At 38.8% G+C, this 21,478-nt stretch overlaps 3 protein-coding genes across 5 annotated transcripts in view; 2 read left to right on the top strand and 1 right to left on the bottom strand.

Moving 5' to 3' along the window:
- Taz (tafazzin, phospholipid-lysophospholipid transacylase) overlaps positions 1-5,641 on the top strand; it is a 7,863-nt gene extending 2,222 nt beyond the window's left edge. The window contains exons 3-5 of one of the 2 annotated variants that reach the window (XR_015313992.1): positions 965-1,158; positions 1,732-2,034; positions 2,233-2,369. Coding sequence is in view for 1 of the 2 variants with exons in the window: in XM_022846476.2 (XP_022702211.1) it covers positions 965-1,158; positions 1,732-1,949; positions 2,233-2,404 (584 nt within the window). In the remaining variant the exon portion in view is untranslated. Of the gene's footprint in view, positions 1-964; positions 1,159-1,731; positions 2,035-2,232 lie in introns of both variants that reach the window. The other variant, XM_022846476.2, reaches the window with a different exon arrangement.
- A 667-nt stretch (positions 5,642-6,308) lies between these two features.
- Positions 6,309-21,478, bottom strand: part of LOC111267900 (uncharacterized) — a 61,291-nt gene continuing 46,121 nt past the window's right edge. The window contains exons 6-11 of one of the 2 annotated variants that reach the window (XM_022846473.2): positions 13,754-13,983; positions 13,133-13,356; positions 12,283-12,609; positions 11,071-12,086; positions 7,975-8,168; positions 6,309-7,341 (exon numbers count right to left, since the gene is read on the bottom strand). In XM_022846473.2, the coding sequence (XP_022702208.1) occupies positions 7,232-7,341; positions 7,975-8,168; positions 11,071-12,086; positions 12,283-12,609; positions 13,133-13,356; positions 13,754-13,983 (2,101 nt within the window). In that variant the 3' untranslated portion in view covers positions 6,309-7,231. The remainder of the gene's footprint in view (positions 7,342-7,974; positions 8,169-11,070; positions 12,087-12,282; positions 12,610-13,132; positions 13,357-13,753; positions 13,984-21,478) is intronic. The other variant, XM_022846474.2, reaches the window with a different exon arrangement.
- On the top strand, positions 14,638-17,440 carry Arp5 (Actin-related protein 5). The gene has a single exon (XM_022846475.2). The coding sequence runs from the start codon at positions 15,380-15,382 to the stop codon at positions 17,201-17,203; it is 1,824 nt and encodes a 607-aa protein (XP_022702210.1). The 5' UTR covers positions 14,638-15,379; the 3' UTR covers positions 17,204-17,440.

Here is a 21,478-nt window from a genome sequence, read left to right as displayed (position 1 = left end):
TAATCTATATCTGTATATCTATTAAATTTATTTTCTTCAGAATCGTCTGTTTAGTGTATATATGCTTTATATTTAAAAAACAAAATAGAATAAGATTATCAAAAAAATGCAGAAAGAATGTAGATGTCTAAATTAATCCAAGTTTTTCCACCAGTAGTGCTGCGCAGCATTATTTAAAATGGTTGGCTTCTTTTAGCACTAAACCAAATATGTCTACATTGGGTCAAACCTACCTTAGTTCGAGTGTCTTTAACTGTGATAGGCAAACACGTTACTGCTGTTTGATCTCACGGGAAGATCCCGTTCCCAGTACGCACGTCATATTCAAATAATGGTTTTCTGGTAATGCTTGAATAACAACAAGTCGATCAGTGTTTAATGTTCACCAATGTTTGGTCATTTGTGCAAGAATAACAGCGAGGAATAGAGAAATAAGCGGGTAGCTCCACCTTATGCTGGGCTGCTGCTACTGCGGTATGTTGTTGTCGTTGCCTATGTTATTGGTCGATCCGTCACAGTATGCACAGCCTAGGGGGTGTACATCGGGAACCGCTTTATATCCGCCATATCAAACCCTCTACTGACGCAAGGGTTTGTGAGAGAAATGCGTTCGGGAGCCGGTAATGGAAACGGGGAAGGAGAGGGGGAGGGGGTGGGGGTGGATAAAGTTGACGAATAACTGGCCAACTGAGTTTACGAACGATGACGATGGCGATGAGGTTTGTAAATCTGTGCTCACTAAACACGGCTAACCAAACATCGGCCGGCTGGAGCGGACTTTCTGGTATGGCAGCGGAGACAAGAGATAGGAATACCCTAATGAATTGGCTGCTATCTTATTATACGTATGTACATGCAACAATTGTGTTCTTATTTGAAATCAGCGAACGTGGGGTTCTGTATATGCCATCGATTGATGTAACCAGTACAACATTAACCTCGAGATTTGTCGTTCCTTCTGCAGGTATGCTGCCTTTGAGTCTCCTTTGTAATAACAGCAAGATGCGATGGGCCCTTGCTGCTCACGATATCTGTTTCACCTCGGAATTACATTCAATTTTTTTCGCGCTTGGCCAAAACGTACCGGTAATTCGTGGCGAAGGCGTGTACCAGCGCGGAATGGATTACTGCGTTGACTTACTTAACCTCGGAAAATGGGTATACAACTGTCTCGGCTTGCGATGTTTTGATGAAAAAAGCACTTTAGTTTTATTGCATACTGCAAATTGTTTAAAATGCCATTAACTTTGACATTCTCGTTGCTTAAAAACATTTTTAGGAAACTGAGCCGAATGCATTGTCAATTATATTTATTTTGCAATTATCCCTGAATTTTTGTTATTACGTTTCTCCGTTCTTGATGTTTTGTTAGTAACTGCTTATAACTAATTTTAGTTAACTAAAAAGAAAACTTACTGGGCCAAAGCTCATTTCTTAAAAGGGCATGATTCATATGTCGATATGGATTACCCTAAAATCTACACAGTATTCTCGAAGAATCTTTCGAAAATTTTAGTCAAAATCAGAACATTGATGATACACAGTTAACACAACTAATTTGCTTTTAACTGAGGCGTCATAGAGGTGTCGCGATATATGTGAGTAGTTGAATGATATATTTACGGGTTAGTACACTCCTACTGTGTTTATGATTAAATTATCTTGATACCCATATAGCACTACTTGCTATTTTGTGTCGATTTATTTTCGTTGGATTCATGCCGCCTTTAGATCCACATTTACCCGGAAGGCAAGGTGAACATAGACCCTTCGGAGTTTATTCGTCTAAAATGGGGCGTAGGGCGCCTGTTGGCAGAGAGCAAGCTCTGCCCGATCTTTATCCCGTTTTGGCATATCGGAATGGATAATGTGTTACCTAATGTTGAGCCATACAGACCCCAGCTTGGTCATGTGGTCACGATAAACGTAGGAAAACCTATCGACTTCAGGTAAATGGTAGCGCAATCAACCAAAGTAATTCAAATCGGCAATGTTCTTTGAAGTCATCTTCGGTTCGCGAGAAACTGACGCGAGGTACATTTACTGATTCAGAGTTTACGGAAAATTAGAGTAGAGTGCAAGTAGATTGAAAGACATTCATGTTTAATATATACATATGCTTCAATAGATAAGGTTTTCTTGCCATTGTAGTGAGTGACGCTATGGTTTGTTGTTACAATAATAAGTGACACGCTTACTTATTTTGTTTCTATTACCATCGTTTATTGACAGCGAGTTAAAGCAAATGATGGAAACAAAGCGGTGGACCGCGACATCCAAACGAAAAGCCTTTACGGATGTTATTCAGGAGCGTTTTTTTTTATTACGTCAAGAGACCGAAGAACTTCATCGGAAACATTTAAGCGACCTCGGAAGACATCCACCATCTACATCCTTGTTGTGATGCCATTTCAACGTCAACATTTCATGTAGATGGCGCTGAATGTTGCTACCTGGAAATATGTTTACCCATGAAAGAGAACGATTTGAATTTATTTCATAAGTGAGAATGTATCCGCCCGTATGTACTTGTGTGACCTTTTACTAATGCTCTACGCAATCATGAAGGGCGTGTTCTGTTCAATGCGATACTATAACTGAAGCTATTTTTTTAAATCTGCAAAGCTCTCTTGTTACTGCTTCATATAATGAACATTCGTTTATGATGGTTGCATTAAATACTGGGCTACGAATTATGAAAGGCCGTAAATGTATTGTTTTCGTAGAGGTTTTAAAAAACACAAACTAGCTGGCAAATGGTTTATGCGATTTATACGATTAAACAACCCCAACATACTTGAAGAACAAGTAGTCGCTAAAGTAAATATAGAACTACAGAAATTCATATCTTAGTGTATGATCTACTAATTACTGTTTAACGGCCCTTTTTGTTTGTCTGTATTCAAATCAAAATGTGCTGAACGCTTAATCGGGTTAGTCTTGTTCAACGAATAAGGCTGGACAGATTCTAAGAAAGAAATGTAGCTTAGTATAACAAAAAAGACAGAACATACAATTTAATAGTATAAAAAGTCTCTTTCATTTTGTACATGTCTTTTTCTAGAAATAAATTGTTACAATATAGGCTTATGCAGATAAAAAACACAAAATGCAGAATTGTCTCATTGGAATACCCAGATTTTCCACGTAATGAAAGTTTTATATGAACGTATGCAGTTTAGGTTATATGAAGGGAGCATTTTTTTAACATCCGCTGAGATCAGTTTGAGAACTAACTCAATACAAGTGAGCCACTGCCAAAATTAGGTGATATATATCTTGGCAATAAATATCTTGTAAGAATTCAATCTACGAATGTAAAAAGTCGTTTACTTTCTGAAGCGAAGTTCCACCTTAAGCACGTTTTTAATAGCCATCATCTTCAAGCTTAATAAGAATGGAAATTATTTAGTTATCATTATCTTGTGTAATATAGGATTTCTGTTTAAAGCGTGTTGGATTAGGCAACGATTTTAACATTAAAAAGCCCATCATAAGCGAGGCAGACATTCTTGATCCATACAAAACTAGAGATAAATGTATTTTTTTATACATCTGATTTACTCGTACGCATTAAATTATTAGCATTAAATAATTTCATATCTCTATTTTTACGAAGTGTTTTCCACTGGTGCATTATTCTGTAGAGGTTCAATGATTTCACTATTGAAAAACAGGTACAGATATTATGTTATCTTTAGGTTCTCAGTTTTATTCAGCTTTACTCAGGTTTTATTTAGTCCTTATTAGCTGGCTTACGGAAGCGTGAAGACAATTTCTCCACAATCATTTGCGAAAATGATTTGTTTTATCTAAATATTTACTTGTAAAAATTGTTCAGGTTAGTCTAAAGTCCAGTTTTTCAGCACAGCTTGAGCTTTTTATGATGCTATGATGGTGTATAAGCTACTTAAGAAGATAAGGAGAATTTTTATTGAAATTCTGTCAGAGTGCGACATCGAGGCGTAGAAAACAGACTTGTGATTACGCGATTTCTATTGAAATAAAAAAAAATTGGCCGTAATTTATTTACTTTTTTCTATACGAGTATTTTGAAAGTTCAATTTGTTCCGTAGAATATGAATGAAATGTTGCTTAGCTTTATGAACGTATAGAAAAAAATCTTAAAACCTGGACAAAAATGTCCAGGAAAAAGAAGGTTTTCAAGATAGTCTACACAATCCGTGCGTAACTTTAAACTTACATTTATTGCCTTTCATTTCATTCGTCTTTTACTTATTCAATTCAGAGGACATAGTCCCTAAATAGGTAAGAAATGGAATGAACTAAAGAGTCCTATAGCTCGTAACTAGAGTCACGTTTGCTTACTGAAGAATTGAATATCTATGATGAAAGGAAGAATCGATGCTTGTTCGATTTTGCGAAATCCTATTGGCTGAATGCTTTTCAATACAGCACAGAGATTTCAAAGTATTGTGAATCGAAACGGCAATTTTTTTCGAAACAAGAAAATGAGATACGCTCATTCTAACAAATACCAAAAAAAGACCATAATGCCATTTCTGCGCGTTGGCTTGGCTTCACGTGATTGAACTCCGTGCAAGAAAGTAAATAGACCTCGTAAATGTGTTATTTTTTTTTTATTTCTGTACTACCGTTATTATCACTTAGTTTACCATTATTATAATTGTTATAATGTATGTTCATCGAATTTAAAATGAGAATCAGTCTTTGTCGAAGAATCTTCCACGGTCAAACAAAAGCACTATGCGTTCCGTTTCTTTTGCTGAAGCGTATTTATTTTACCAACTAATAAGAAGAGGAAGCAAATATTTATTGCATTACTGTTACGTCGTTGTATATTCCATCGCGGTGTATACACGTTATATTTTTCCTCTCTCAGTATTTTGAACGCATTCTACGTATAATGATTACGTACGACGATGCTAACATTATATATAGCAAGAACATGCATATAATAAACCTAACGTGAGTTATCCTTGTTTTTGCTTGATTCATATCGTAGAGTTAGAGTTCTTTCTCTCTATTTTTTATACGTTTGTTGCTACAGTGAAAATATGAATTCTCAGCTTAGGTAATAAGTTCACGCGTTTTTCTCAAAGGTTTTTGTTTTCCTTTTTCCTTGCTCTCCACTTGTCATTTATTCCTAATAAGTAGCTCGAATGTCTTTCCTGATCTATTAACGTACTGATTGTGCTATGAGAGAGAACTCGACTCGAACAAATCTCCAGGCTGAAATTAAGGTACATCTTCGACACCTTGTGTATTATGCATTTCGTCAAGGCCAAAGTGCAGCCGAGGTAAACTGAGACATTTGCCCTGTGTACGGTAACGGCGTTATCACTCAAAAAACTGCTTAGGAGTCATTTGCCAAGTATGAATATGGTATCCAGGATTTAAAAGATGCCTACCGCAATGGTCGGCCATCTGAGTGAAATGACGACTATTTAAAGACACTTTTGAAGGAAGGCAGCCGATGAACAACTCGGCAATATGCCGAAATGGCAGACCAGTCAATGAAAGCTGTATTATGATTATTTGAAGTTTTTTGGGTTTACACAGCAACTCGGAACTTCCCTTGCGCACTCTGTCAGCCCAATATTACTGTAAAAAGTATTGTTTTTAGTGGGATTATAAAATGATGATTGTAAAAACTAAACCGTTTGTTTTTCCATTTTCTGGACAGGTGTTCTCCCTTACCAACAATGGTGCAGCATAATGTATGATACAAATAAGTTACTATTTTATTGTATTACTGTCGTCCCTCTCTGTTAGCTGTATCCGCTACACTTCCGTAATTAGCAAGGATCAGTGGAAGTCATTGAATTATTATATCATATACACGTTCGTTCACTTTAGCACAATTCATAATACGATAACCTGGAAAAATGCAGAGAGCTTTTCGATTCCTCGACAAACACAGCCACAATTACGCTCGATTTTATCCTTAGTACACTGCTGCCATTACGGTTGGTTCTAGCACTCGTTTTAGCATAGATGAAATTTCGCGTAATACAGTAAATTCAGTAAGTGGGGCCTAACGTTTATTAAGCATATCAACTTAATTAAAGTACATGAGAAGTGCATCTTCGGAGGAAGTTACCATCTTTCAGAAAGGAGCTTGGATGGTTACGGTCCCATCAGTTCAGCGAATTACTGGTTCAACGTATCTATGTAGTATATATAGAACAATAATGTAATTTTTTCACGAGCTGTCAATGCACGGAATTGAATTAACCCAAAATTGCAGGTCGGATCAGGTTCACGCGCATGTTCACTCGCTACTTGCTCTCTGCTATAACGTTACAGATCAAAAAGCAAACACATATGAGCTACAAAACGTCAAACATTTTATTCGGCCCTAATAAGCGCTATCCTAATAACTTCCCCATTGATTACCGGTTAATTGGCTTGTTTGTTACTGCGTAAGTTGTTCGCTTGCATAACTGTGATTATTTAAGCTAGTTAGTTACCCGTAAGCAATCCGAGTTTGAACTGAACATGAACTTTGGGTATTTTTTTGAACGAAATCTTTTTTCACGCAGTTCACTGTTCATGCGTTTATATTATATGATGAAAATAACAAAGGCAATTATAGCAGGTAACAAAATGAGGCCGTTGTTTAATTAGAATTATTCGAAACGTAAATGCAAACCTTCTAAATGTTTCACCATCTAAATTCGATAGTTTTTCCTTGACTTTAACAGGTTATGATGAAAGACATTTGCCAATAGAATATGACTACATCATTATTGATCGATGTTGAATGCAAGGGAATCGACAGCGATTATTTGAAAACATACGCCTCTTTTCATTATTTCGTGTGTTTTCGTAAACGCGACCATGGGTATGACTAAATTTTTGACTACCCTATTAATTAGAGACGATCCAAAAACTTGCAGAGATGCACATAGTACCAATATTTTTAAATTTAGTTTATACTGTATATTATTTTATTTTTGTTTTTTATTGGTAATGTGAGAACGATTTAGTTACAAGTTTTAAGTCGTTGACGAAATTCTTTTAATCGCTATTAAAGGCGATTATTTCGTAAATATTCTTAAACCCTTTATTGAGTAGTTGACAAAAAAATAAAATATCAAATTTTGTTAACGTCAGATTTGTTGGCACCTTAGAGTGGCTTCAGTTCCAGCGTTCAAGCAGTCGCATCTCGGCGCGGCGTAAAGATTCACTTTTCTTGCCTTTAGTCCATACATTTACAATGTGTTATAGTTCAGTGTTAAATCACTTAATGATTCGAGCCTGTGTGCAACTTGGTTGTCCAACGCCGAAGTTCGTTGAGTGGGGAACGAATTGAACGATACAACTGGTGGCGATTCGGCTCGAGATGGAGGGGTGCTGAAATATCAAGTTCATGTATTTAAAAAGAAATGCTAAGGTTATTTGCTGTTTTCAAGCCTCGGCATTTGGCTCATCTAACGACAATCAGCTACGTAGAAGAAATTCATACATGAAGTAGCGAAGGACTTCAAATTATTTGGACGACCAGATGCAATACTGCGTACTGCAATAGTGTGAACTTATGATAATATTTTCTATTATTCTATTCTAAAAATTCGCTACAGTCCTGTCATATTTTATTAAAGCTATAGCTTGAAATTCTCTAAAAGCACAATCTACATATGTACATACATAGTAGGGTGCTCAAAACTTAGACAACTCTTAGCAAAAGGCCCTATTACGCCATTACCTGAAGCATATACATAGTAATAATAATAATCGCAATTATTTGTCTTTTGCGCTAAGTGCTCAGATGCTAACGTTACTCAATATAAATTTACCGCCATTGAACACTAGTAAAAAGCCACAATAAAATAGTTCGTCGCAAGAAATTAAAGTCGATCCAATATCTAAACAAGGCGCGTGGTCGAATATTTTTTAAGCCTGTTTTAAGCAATATAACCATAATGGTCATATAGCAATTTTACTCAATTAATTGTACTGCATTTTATTTTATCATGTTTCGCCTACCGTGAATCTCCTGAGTCGATGGAAGTTGATGCGACGAGTCTTGCAGAGGCGTCCTCAACGAGGTGGGTAACTTTTGTGTATCGTTTGAGGAGTTCGTCGAGTGAGGGTGGCGTGCCTGGCTCTTCCTTGATGTGTATTCCCAAGGCACTGCTTGCACTTTTGTGCGTAAGACAAGGACACAAATAAAGATCGCACTAGTGACTGTTAACTACCGTTTGTCAATGATTGCATGTCGCAAGACTTTCGTTACACTGAGACCCGAAGTCCGCTCTACGCTTTGACTCCGAACGGTTTCCCTTGCAAAGTCGAAAACGCTGTTCAGTACAAGCCGTTCAGACGCACGCAATCACCCACACACATACAATGTGCACACAAATATATGGGTATTACGTTATATCAGACTTAGCATACAGTAAGATAGTTCAGATTGTACGGGCACGCCGAGCGGCGCACTCATGCAACATTCCAAAATTTTCAATACTAACTGTAAAGACATCTAATGCGCATCGATACAATATGGTGATGGCTGTGCCAGTAGCGATACAAGCTGATTGAGAATCAATAACGAACTTTTATTTCTTTTGCAGGGAATTTCGTTAGCTGACTTACTTCAGTAATACTTGTAAAAGCTCAAGATTAAATCACAATGTACTATTTCTTCTACGGAAACTTATAATCATAAAAAGGTTCGTTGAAGGTTGAGAAATTATCAAGACAGCTTTTTCGTATTTCGATCTACCATTTCCAACATCTTTATCACGGTTGTATACTTCATGTTACATAGTATGTATGTGCGTGTATCTACATAAACAAATTAATCGCGCGCTGAAACGAATCTCCACGCGGAACAGATAGACGAACGTTATCCAAGGTACACAAGCGACTAGCAGGTAACAAAAACAAACGCCTAAATCATGTAAACAGGGTTGTTATGGGTACAGCTTCTAGCCCACGTGGAATGTCATATATCCCTGTTTTTTTTACAATGGCGTTAACGCTTGTAAAGTCAGTCTGTTTATTTCTTTACGAACCTAACTCGAAGCAAACCAAAAAATCCTTATTATTAGGACGACTACTAATGTCATCATCACCCTTATTGCAAATGCACACGAAAATATAATGGCTAGTTTTCTGTCGCAGAGAATTTTGCTCTCTCAGTATCTAAGCTAAGCCTTTAGTCTTTTTCGTAAACGTGCCCTTTATGCGACTTTTTAGAGTTTCTCTTGTCTGTATAATCACAAAATACCTGTGGAATACGTTAGTTTCTTGACAAGTCTGTGCAGTTCAGATCAGTTCTGCTTCTCCTTGTTAATTAGGCACTTCTTGCTGTGGAAGTATGAAGCGCGAACGAACCAATAAAGATGACAATACCACTTCAGTAATCTTGATGTATTTTGTGTACATGTTTATTTATCTAGTAACCTATTCATCTAGATGTGATCGAAAGAAGTAAAAGTTAAAATTTTAGTGACAAACTGATCCAGTTTTATGATAAGAGGTGTCTTGGAAGTGTAGGAGGGAATAAATAAGCTCTCATTACCAATGTTCGCTTTGGCACAACAAAAGATGGCTACGTACAAAGATAAGGGTCGCATAACAGATTCAGTAGCGGATAGCGGATTATATCAAACAAGAGATTAGCAGTCATATAGTATCTATGCATCAGAATATTTCACTACAAGTAAAAACGACTAGGTCTCTTGATGAACGAGAGAAATATTTAGTTTATAGAGGTCCTCTACTTCGGATCACGCACGCTACTCGGGTATGCCGTCAAAGCGGCACTGTTTGCACTGTATCTTAAAGTATAAGTGGTTTTCTAAACGCCTCTATATTTTAAAGGCTGTGTTACTTTATGGCCGCTTACTTTAATAATGAGTCGATAAGACTGTACAACACAATACAAAAAGTAAAAATCGGTAAAGTCAAGATGTCTGTCTATTTGAATTCAGCCTAATTTGAAATGTATTTTATTAATAAACGTTAGTAAAACTACTATATTCAAACAAAACCCAATCTTTTATGGCTCACACGAACGTGCTCTGCAGTCCTATAAACTCAGACTTCACCAAAAACTCATAGGTGGAACGAATTGTTAGAAAATTAGACTGGTGCGTTTTATAGTCAATTAGTTATCCATAATTCAGTTGTTTTCACGTTATAAAGCACGTGTAGAGAAATCGGTTTCCTTTTTTTTGGAAGGTATTTTTCAAGTTTTAATTTATTTAGAACTAAACTTAAACGCTTGGTAATTTTCTCCAGCTGATGACAACGCATTCATATCAAATAAACTATCTAAGACCTAATGCAGAGGTGATAAAAGGTCGCTGTATGAAATTCAGCCTTCTGATAAATCGAAATACCATTAAGCTGGTTTAGATAAGACGTATACCTATTTTATTCTGAGGCAAGTACATGAGATAACCTAACACCCTATTTTAAAATAAGGTACCACTGCATTATAAAGTAATATTAAAACCGAACACCAATTTTATATAGCGTCCATACAAATACTTATCTTTTACACCTTTGTTCTCTTTTACGCCAATAATTCTTGAATTGATATTTTCAACGTAGTTCTAATGGCGCTATACTGCTCGTGTGTCGATAACCGTCTTCCACTCAACGGTCATGAATAAATCGGTGACAACCACAAAACAACTGAACGGACAAAGTCATACATACAAAACTACTGATTCACATGAATTAGTGTTATTCTAGTCTGCTAGTACATCACACACATGCCAACTTGCAAAGCGGTGATTAAAAAGACGACCTTTCACATACTCAACCTTAAAGTGGAGACAAATGATTGCCCACTTATCGAAAATCATAATCGAAAGAGAAAAGTATTAATCTATTATGAAAAAGCGCTAGTACAGGGTCAGGCATTATATGTATATATATATATATATATATATATATATATATATATATATATATATATACACCGGTGAATTGCATAGACGTGAAATGAAGACTAATTTTCGACAGACTTTTGTCCCACCGCAGATCCGCCGGTGCACAATATGAAACACTATTCTGTTGATCCAACCTTTAACCCAAATCCAAAAAGCACTATTTTTTACTGCTTACTTTTGACTGTGAATAACCTGTACCGAATCGGTTTCGCCGTCTCCAACAAACGATCCCTCACGGATTTGATGCCACATTCCCGGACCGGCTACTATGGCTGACGGTGAGTCCTCTTTTTCACTCAGGGTCACCCAACTTTGCGGAGCATCAGCAATAATCAGCTTACGAAGCGAATCCGATGCCGGCGTCTTGTTGCTACTGCCCCCGTTGTTACCACTACTGGGCAGCACTTTATTTGGAGACGAACCCCTATTGACTGTCTCCTCTAACCCAACATCTGCAATCGGTTCTGTATTCGAGCTCAGGGAAACCTCTAAAGGAGTGCTTTTCCCTATGATGGTTTCTTGTTTGCTAAGGCTGTCAAGTGGAAGCTTTACCACATGTGGCCGGCATTGAGTGGTCATCGCAACAGCAACTACAACTTCGTCTTTAGCTGAAATTTCCGTCTCAGGCGGCATTTTCGAACGACAGCTAAGTTTTCTATCATCGGTGTCTTTACTTGCATACTGAATACTTGGGAGTGTACTGTAGCTATGAAGCCCGATTTCGACAGCGTTAACTCCTGCTTGTCGCGCAGGTTTTCTGTCAGGTGGTAGAGCTTTCTTTGGCTGATCTACGAATCGATTCTGTCTCTCGATCTTTTCAGGCTGTTCCTGTTTCGGGTCTTGTGCATGCATAGCACTATCCTTCGTCTCCATTAAGGGACTGTCACCTGTGCTGCTGCTGCCGGCCTTCTTATCCGTACTATGTGGCGTGGCTACCGTTGGCGATGTGGAGCAACCACCAGTTGCTGGCGTTTGATAAACCGAGCTACCGATCTCCGTCGATTGCACAAGCCGTGGAGATCGTGGTGAGGCTGGAAGTATAGGCGATACACACAACGATGATGAATCTCCTTCCAGATCATGAAGACTCTGGTCACAAAGGGACGTCGTTGAGCTGTCGTCGGTGCTACTGCTCCAACTACGCGTTCGTACACGGTCCGACCCAAATTTCTCACGTTGTTCGCGCTCAATCTGATTTCGACGAAGAACAACAAAAAGTTTTATGCTAGCATTAGAAGGCTGAAGGCCTTTTATTTGTGGGCGTGTCGGAAACAATTTGAATACACCGATTAGAAAAAGTCCTGTTTTGAGTTTTTTTTGTTACTACGTATTTAAGGATGAGATAATGCGTATTTTTTGTAATCTTCACTTGTAATAAAGGTTTTACCTGTTCCCAAGTGAGAGTCTCGCCCCGTTGTGGACTTGTTCCTTGGGCTGAAAACTTCTGTTGTTGATGCTGAGTTTGTGGTTGCTGGTGTTGCTTGGCAATATCAGTGCGTTCATCAATCATTATTTTCGTGCGCATAGCTCGAGGACCCCGTGGCCTGTTGGTCTCCCTGGTGACTTCGTCTGGAGGCATCGTAAATTGAACTTTGGAGGTAGGTCGTATCTTGCGAACGATCGGCTTGTGTCCTGCCAAAAGACTGTTCACTGGTAAACGCGTACGACCTAATGGTCGCTGCTGTGACCGTGCGTTGTCAGGGTGAGCTTGTTGCTGTTGCCGTATGACAAAAAAATTAAATTACAGATAATGGTTAGCTATGATAGTCGTTTGCTTGTTTAAGTAACAGGTTGTGCCAAGGTGTCAAATGGCAATACTTTGGTTAAGACTAGTTGCTTGTTGTGCCTTGATGTGAATGTTCTTTAACCTTATGTTGCGCTCACCATAGGACGAAGACAAAGGCATATATACATATATCTGTACTGCCTAACAAAGCCCTACCCATGAGACGTTTTACATAATTCGATCGGGATCATTTATTAATATATAACAAGTTGGTTGCTTAAGGGCGAGAGAAGCTAACAGACTGAGTCGATGTACCCATTATGATTATAGCCTAATAACCAGACGTTAGTCGACATCACCTAAATGTATGATTGGCTTTTTAGCTCTACACAGGTAATATAGAATGCCTTCGATAGAAAAACAAACGTAGGGGAAAATCCACGGGTTACGCTTTTATGCAGTGCAACAAAATTCAACTATAAAACTGAAATGAATTGGTTTTTTAACGGACCTCGATTGCAGTTTTGAGTGTCGAAGTGAGTATGACATGGGCCTGTCTTTGTCTATCCCTCAGTTTAGCGTACTGCCTTTTCAACGTATTAATGTCCAACGTGACGTTCGCCTTCCCGTGTCGTTGATTAAGATACCACGCAGCTGAGGCCAAAGCGAGCTGGTCTTCGTCTAATTCACCATCGTCGTCTTCTTCAGTGTCAAACAGACGGAGTCCTACCAAGTCTATAACGCATAAAGCGTATTTTGTTTAGATAACTTTGCATTTTAGATATGATTGCACAAATATATCCTTGGTATTCACGTAGTTAAATTATATTACATACAGGATTGAATAGATTTGATTAGACGATTATTTTCTTACCATTAATTATATGAACCATACTATGTTACAAATAATTGAACCCTTTGATTCGTATGTGTTTCTAATGAGCATAATTTCGATATTCACCCATTTCAATAGCAACCTGTTACAATATAAATAATTGAGACATTGTGTATTAAACTGCAATTAGGATAATGTGATTTTTAATAAATAAATAATTGTATGGCATTTTCTAGTGTTTATTCGTTGCGTTTATACATAACTAAGTCAGGTTACTCGAAATTCTATTTTGCTTACTTCGAATCGAGGACTTTCTATGGGCGCTAGTTGTATTATGCGCAAATGGCCGAATGTCAAATGTATATTTTTCGCGCAGCTCTTGCAACTGTGGAAACGGGAAAGAAGCCATAGACACTATAGTTTGTACCAATTCATTACAGTCCATTAGGCCAAACTCAAGCATCTCACGGGTGAGCACGCCCATTATTGAATAGAACTCGTCCGCGGAGTCAACTGCCATTATACGGCTGAAACCAAGACACACATTCAATTATACCGACTTAATTAAGAAAAAAAAATATAGATACTATCCTCAACATTCGTCATTTTTTAGTATCTAGTTTATCTTTTAATATCTAAAGTATATTTCTTGTCATAATAATAATGATTACCATTTTTGGCCTATGTGTCTCTGTTTTTATAGATTTAATACTTTTTAAAAGAATTATGCCTATTATTTCGATGTAGTCACTTTGTTACGAAACGTAAATGCTGTCATGTGCCTTAGCTTGATTTTGGTTATTAATCAACATATATGAGGCAAATTACGAGTATGTAATGACGCCATCATTAAACAATGCTATAAAGTTAATATGCTGATTAGATCGATATTTATACCTGTCAAAACCAAAACGTTATGACCATTATTCTGGAACATCTGGTATATGCTATTGTACTCGCTTACACATTTTTTTACAAGTATTCTCTAAAAAACTTGTGTTTCAACGCGCCTCGTCTCCGACCAATCGTACAATCCTTATCCATAGAAAAACTGTTCTCACGTTGTCTGCAGTACAGTCGCCCGCTATAACACGCCACACCCAGCATAGATCACAAGCATCTTCACCGTAGCAGATTGTCAACAATGGAGTGGCACAAAACGAGGAGGAGGGCTGCTCGGCTATGTGAACAGTCGCGTTGCCGCTGCTTGCTCATACAGAACCGCTCAAACATAGAGGAGACTTCGGCGGCGCGGCATGGGATGTTCTCCCAAGCAAATAACCAAGTTTTGAACAGGCAGCAGGACAGGCCCGACTACGGAACAGCAGGCGGACTGGACACATTGACGACATTTCTGCTGCTGCTGCTGCTGCCGCCGCGACTGCTGTTGACGGTGCTTGTGGTGCACGCTGCAGGGGAGCGAGCGTCCGCCGTATGTTGTGCTTGCCGTGTTTGTCCTACCGATATGTAACGGGTGCTCGACGGTGGATGCTCGGAAGTGGGAACAGGTGTTCTTGCTAAGAGTCTTTGGTGAAGGGGTGTGGGAAACTGGTCCGCGATACTTACTACCGACATCAGGAGAGAGTGTCAACACCGAGAGATGAAGACATCTGAGCAATGAGCAAGTCGTTACTCGGCAATAACAAACATTCGTTATGGTCAGTCTTTTCTTGTTGTGGAATCGAATCGAGTCAAATTGAGTCGAAAGAATGGTCCACTCACAAATGTAAAAGAATGACTAATGAAGCCTTTACGTTTGTAATTCTCCCGTAATAAAGGGATTTAACTTGATGACCAAAGTGCAATTTGGAGCACCAATGATATTATAAAGCAGTGTTGATACTAATAAGTGAGTGGAGATTTAAGTCAGCAGCTGGGTGAAAAGAACTCTGCGCTCAAACTTGGCCCTAGCACGATACCATTATGGAGTCTAATGATAGAAAGTTAACAGTTTTTGAGATTCCGGACCTGTTCAAGGTTCCGGACCCAGTATTTACTTACGAAGAAGCGTGTCGTGACAAGACTATCGTTGTGGACAATGGTTCGTACGAATGTAAGGCGGGGTGGAGTTTTGATACGAAACCACGAATGGTTTTCAGAAATCATTCAACAAAGGTTCGAGGACAGAAAGGCAGTGATATTTATGTTGGCAACGATATCGCTAATTACGAAGCGTCCGGTTGGATGCCGATGAAGAGTCCCTTTGAAAAAAACATTGTCACACATCCAGAAATCCAGGAACACATCATGGACCATATCTTTACCCATCTGGGATTTAGCTCTGAGCAAGACAAGATCGATCACCCTATCGTTATGACAGAACCACTATGTAATCCAAATTATTACCGTCAGTTTATAGCAGAGCTTTTGTTTGAATGCTACGACGTCCCGTCGGTGATGTTTGGCATCGATTCGGTCCTTAGCCTTGAGTATAATATTCCAGATGTGCAGGATGCCCTCGTAATCGGGCTCGGACATTCGGTTAGCCAGGTTGTTCCTGTACTTAACGGAGAAATCGGCTTCAAACAAGCCCGCCGAGTATCCTACGGAGGGCAAAATATCTCCGGGTATCTGCAGAGGCTACTTCAACTCAAGCATCCTCATTTAACGGTGGCTATCGGCGCAATTAAGTCAGAGTATTTAACACATACATATTGTCGGTACGCCCTTGATTATGAGGAACAGGTGTTACGCTTTTGCGATCCAGTTTTCGCCGACGAACACACGATTCGAGTACAGTTGCCATTAAATTCGGTACAAACATCAACCTCGGCAACAACAACTTCCGGCAAAATGGACGTGTGTCTTGCTATTGTACACCGAGTCGAGTGCGTCATGTCAAGAAGGTATAAAGCGAAATGGATTCATAGTCAGGAAAAGCTAAAACAGATGTTGTTAATTCAGGAGATCGTAACTGCAGAAGAAGATAGCCGAATGCGTGCCAAGCTAATCACGGATCTGGGCTTTGATAGTTTGGACGAAATAGAGGCAGCGATTTCCGAACTACAGCAGAAAGTCGATTTAGTGCTTCAGAGTGAACTGCCACCCGAAGTTGAACTGTGTCATTTTTCTGATCCCGACTCGTGGTTAGCTGCCCTCCGGCGAGCGAGGGAAGATCTGACGTATAGGATTTCGCAAGCTGAGTTGAATAATCTTCCACATCAACCGAGTGGTGAAGTTGGAGCAAGGATTAGTGATGTTGATATGCTCGATCGCATCGAACTCATCATCTTCGAGACAGAACGAGAATTCAAACGAAGTACAGTTCTTAATACTGACAACCTGAATAGCTCAGCTGGCATCTCGCAGTTTTATCAGTTGGTATTAGGCACTGAACGGTATCGGGCCCCGGAGGTGCTATTTCAACCGTCTGCCATGCTTGGCTTAGACCAAGCCGGAATTGTGGAAACCATTGATCGAGTATTACAGCAGCTATCTCCAGATGAGCAGAATAAGGTCGCGGAAAGGATTTTCGTTACTGGAGGACCTGCTACACTTCCCGGGCTCAAAGAACGCTTGGAACGTGAGATACGAGCATTGCGACCGTTTGGAATTGGTTTCAATGTAATTATGGCAAAAGACGCCGCCCTTGACGCCTGGAATGGAGCCCGAATGGTTGCCCTCAATGAGAGCCTGAAGTCGATTGCCGTTACGAAAAAGGACTATGACGAATTGGGGCCAGATTACATCAAAAACTACAAATGCTCAAATGTCTATGCACCGTCACCACTTGTAGTGCGGATCTAGTTTTCTGTGACGAACTTCGACAACTTATAAAATCCAACGAGCAGCATTAAGCTACTCTTCATTTTCTCTCAAAAAGACTATCTATTGCGTTCAGCATAGAACTTGTTGAGTATCTCTTATTTCAGGACGATTCTGTGAATATACACATAATATAATGCTATGCATTGAAATCTTTTTGGCGTTAACCATTCGTGTATACGGTCAAAGAATAAATTTTCAGTGAGTTACATATGCATATCAAGCGGTGGTGGTAATTTGCGCTATCAAACCAGCATGAATATTAGTTATACACTGCAGAGTATATTTAATGATACATAAATATGCATGCACGCTTTTGAGTTCGTTCCTAATGTTTGCTTTCTTTTCAGATTTCGCGCTCTTATGATCTAATGTCGTCTGTTCCCCGCGCACTTAAGTTCTCATATTTGCGTTTTGCCGGCCATTCTCCTACGCGTCTACGGAAAACTATTATCTTTAACTGCATTAGTTTAAATAAAATAATTCCAAGTTAATCCATCGCGTCATCAACGGCTTGATACCGAAGTGCACGTTAGACCAAATGCTAAGCGTATAATGTAATTCACCTTTATTATGATGAGACTGAAAAAATAGAATTGGTAGTTTATGTTGTGCATGAAAAGGCTATGCGAAGTGCAAAATATTTGTCACTACAAACGGGAGGGAATTCAGGGAAAACAATGTATCCGAGAATATCTTATCAGTTACAGAATGTAATGTTGTGTATTTGTTTTAGGTTCGACTATTCTCCTTCCACAACTGAGCTTGTTTTTCCAGGACCCAGCCGATCATATTAAAAATAGCTTTATTCCTTTTGCTTGGTTATCGTTGCCCTCTACATAGTAAAAGATTATACACAGAGATAGTTAGGTAGCTAAGTTCTCGACGTTCCATTTTTCTGTATGCCAACTATTATTGATACATACTGTTACATAATGATAGCAGATCTTCATTACATATGATATATCAGAATTATAAGTAATTTATGATTTATTCTTGTACGGTTCATTTGCAGCACTCGAGCTATTATCGCTCTCGTTGTCCGCCGCCTCCGCAGCTTCGGGGGGATGTGTTTATTCTTGTGCTGAGTGCCCTTTCTCCACAACAGCCCGAACCTTATACGCTGCTCATGTGCGTTCACATAATAAACACAATGCCAAGTACCAGTGCCGATTTTGCGACTTCAAGTCCGGCAACTTGCCAGGAGTCGAAAGACACGAAAGAATACACACAGGGGATAAGCCTTTTCTGTGCCGATTTTGTCAGCGAGCCTTCGCGGATTCGGGTAACCTTAAGAAGCACGAAAGGGGCCACACTGGTGAATATCCCTATGTTTGCGATGCGTGCAACTATAAAACTGTTCGCAGAGAGCGCCTCGTTAAACATCGAAAGAACTTTCATGGACTGTCCGAGTAGATGGCTATAAAAGGCGGAAAAGGCGACTAACGATATCAATTGAGTTGAGAATTCATATCACAGTGGCCACTTGTAAAGCGGCAGGTGCCCATCTAGACTATCGGTAATGGTGCAATTTCGAAAATATGTAAATGAACCTCATTAATGGTTATTGTCATAAGTTGATTGTCTCTAGCTTGTATTATAGAAAGTGTATTAGGTTGGTTCGGTGTGACTTCTGCACCTATACCACACGAAGAAGTACGGCATGCACTCTAATATTAATTTTCGTGCTAATGTCTCTAAAGCAATTCTTAGGTTTCTGCAGTTATATTCAATTAAATATTTGTTATACCTTTATTTTTGATTGGGACGGCGTAAGCGGGCGACGTTCACGTATTTTTCAATGCAACGTTCTCAGCTGAACCCTATTTTGTTCCCGTGTATCAGATATTCTTTTTTGTACGCATAGCGCACTCCCGATAATGCATTCCGGCATCTGCCAACATTAGGACGTTGGAAGTTCATATGGAAGGTAACTGCTTACAGGATTACAATGGCCTACGCATTGAAGGTTTGCCAATTACTCAAAAATTGAGCATTGATTTTAATAATGCAGACAAAGTTTTTATAACAGGCAGCAAGGATGGAAGTAACTTTGTTTAAGTTTTGGATAGTTGATAACGAAATGTAGCTCTGTCGGTCAAGTGCAATGTACAAGCAATCCGGTGTTATCAAACGAACACTTAAGCAATGTACAGCATTCATCTATGAATATTAGGTATCCAGTAAAGTATGGAAGTACTCCTTTGATATGCTTCTATCTTGCCTACTGACATCGTACGGGAACTCTTTGCCATTTGTGGAATCAACTCATGGTAACGTACACAGAGTCCGTTTATTATGCGATGTATGTGCATAAACAGTACCTTGCTTTGTGTTCGCCCAAAATGAATTAAGCAATTTTTTTATTGCCCTGCGAACCAGTGATACAGATTCAGTCGTGGGATATGAAATAGTTGCCATGACACTAGAATGCATGCAAAACAGAGATTTTGCAAGAGTGTTTGTGGTTGTGGAAAAGTGTTCTCTTGTATTTGCCACTGGAACCAAACATTAAGCAACTCCAAATCGGAGGGTGATAATAGCTGAAACGTCAAGTGGTAACGTGTTAGCAAATGCACGACGTCTGAAAGTGAGTTTCTTATTAAACAATGAAATTGTTTAATTTTATCTTTCTCATTGTAAACGTTGTCCATTTTTAATGAGCTACAGTACACTGATATGTAAAAAATGCACAGTTCTTGTTTCAAGTATTCGCCCAGTCGAACACCATCAGCTGAAGCAACTACGTGGTGTAAAACATGACAAAAAATAGGCATATGTCGATCCTAATTAAGGTCAGCCTTGAAACCAATTTTAGGCTGAAGTGCCAAACTCATCAATATTTTTCCCGGTAATTAGACTCATTTGATACATTGTCTGGCAACAATGAAATGACGGGCGACGCGCAATATTCATAAATATGAACGTTATAGATTGAGATAAAACGGGTAGCTGGGTGACCAATGGAGCTATTTTTTGGTAAGAGTGATTGTTTTACAAAAAGCACCCACCAACAAAGGACAACATTTCTCCGAAGTGGTGATTGTACTTCATTTTCTAGAATATATATATATATATATGTGTGTGTGTGTAGTTGAGCTACAAAGTGTACAGCAGATTTTCCGCTGGCGTTCGTATACAGAGCTTGACCCTGTGTCGATAAGCGTCCCACCGAAGCCTTCTTAATCTACAGACGCTCATAGGACATTCTTCTGAGAAGTTTTTTCATAGATACAGACATATATATTGTTATATATTTTACGGATTAATGAATTGATAATAATAAAATAATGATAATAATACGAAATGAGGCCATACACAACAGAAGAGAGTAAAGAAAAGAGTAATAATTGGTGCGTAAGAGATATGTGCCTAAAAAAGGTCTCCTGCTGTAGGAGCTCTGCCATTGTTCAATACTCTATATATATATATATATATATATATATAAAGATATACACACTCAAACACGTATATAGTATGCTAATATCTACTCGATTATTATGCGTGTCCTCTGGAAAAGCGAGTCCACACGCACCAACACAATACGGCGCGTATCGTTAGTGAATCGGCAACTCTACAGCTGTTGCTATCGGTAGCGCACCTCATAAAAATGTACATGTTCCATGTGAAAAACTGTCAAATGTGGTGCAAACGGCTGATTGTGAATGACAGAGTGGTTGAATGGATGGAGGCACAATAGACAAACATTTCGGGTGTGGGGAACGCAATTATGTGCAATGCTATATGTATATATATACATATATATATGTATATATATATGTGTATATATATATATATGTATATGTATATATATTCACCTTGGATGACTAAAAAATTGCTATCTTAATTCCTGCCACGATGTTGACATATGTAGAAATTGACGTTGCCAAAAAAAATCTATGAAACTGACTTATCAAACTGTGTTTTAGTAATAGCCTTAAACTGAGAGCACTTCGATATTGCCGAAGCAAAATTTCAACAAAAAAGTGCTACGACAAAAATCTGCATAAGAAGGCAACACGGTATCTACAACGAGGGCTTATATAGTGTTGCCTATTCCATTTGCGTTCTCTATTTTTATTGATGTGTATACTGAAAATGGGTAAACGGGAAAAATTATAAAAGTAACAAATTCGATCATGGTAAATTGATTATAGCAAAGGGTGATACCTTTAAATAATGCAATTTCCGCGACAGACGAATGAGTTCTGTAAATGTGAGGGTGAGCAATAGGAGAAAATTGAACCGCTACCTATT

The sequence above is a fragment of the Varroa jacobsoni genome, unplaced genomic scaffold (genome assembly GCF_002532875.2).
Source record: "Varroa jacobsoni isolate VJ856 unplaced genomic scaffold, vjacob_1.0 scaffold_1237, whole genome shotgun sequence".
Classification (NCBI taxonomy): domain Eukaryota; kingdom Metazoa; phylum Arthropoda; class Arachnida; order Mesostigmata; family Varroidae; genus Varroa; species Varroa jacobsoni.
This window is presented reverse-complemented; position numbering and strand designations above follow the sequence as displayed.

What these genes read in the sequence shown, in the direction of transcription:
- Arp5 (XM_022846475.2), top strand. Translation starts at nt 15,380, where the DNA reads ATGGAGTCTAATGATAGAAAGTTAACAGTTTTTGAGATTCCGGACCTG.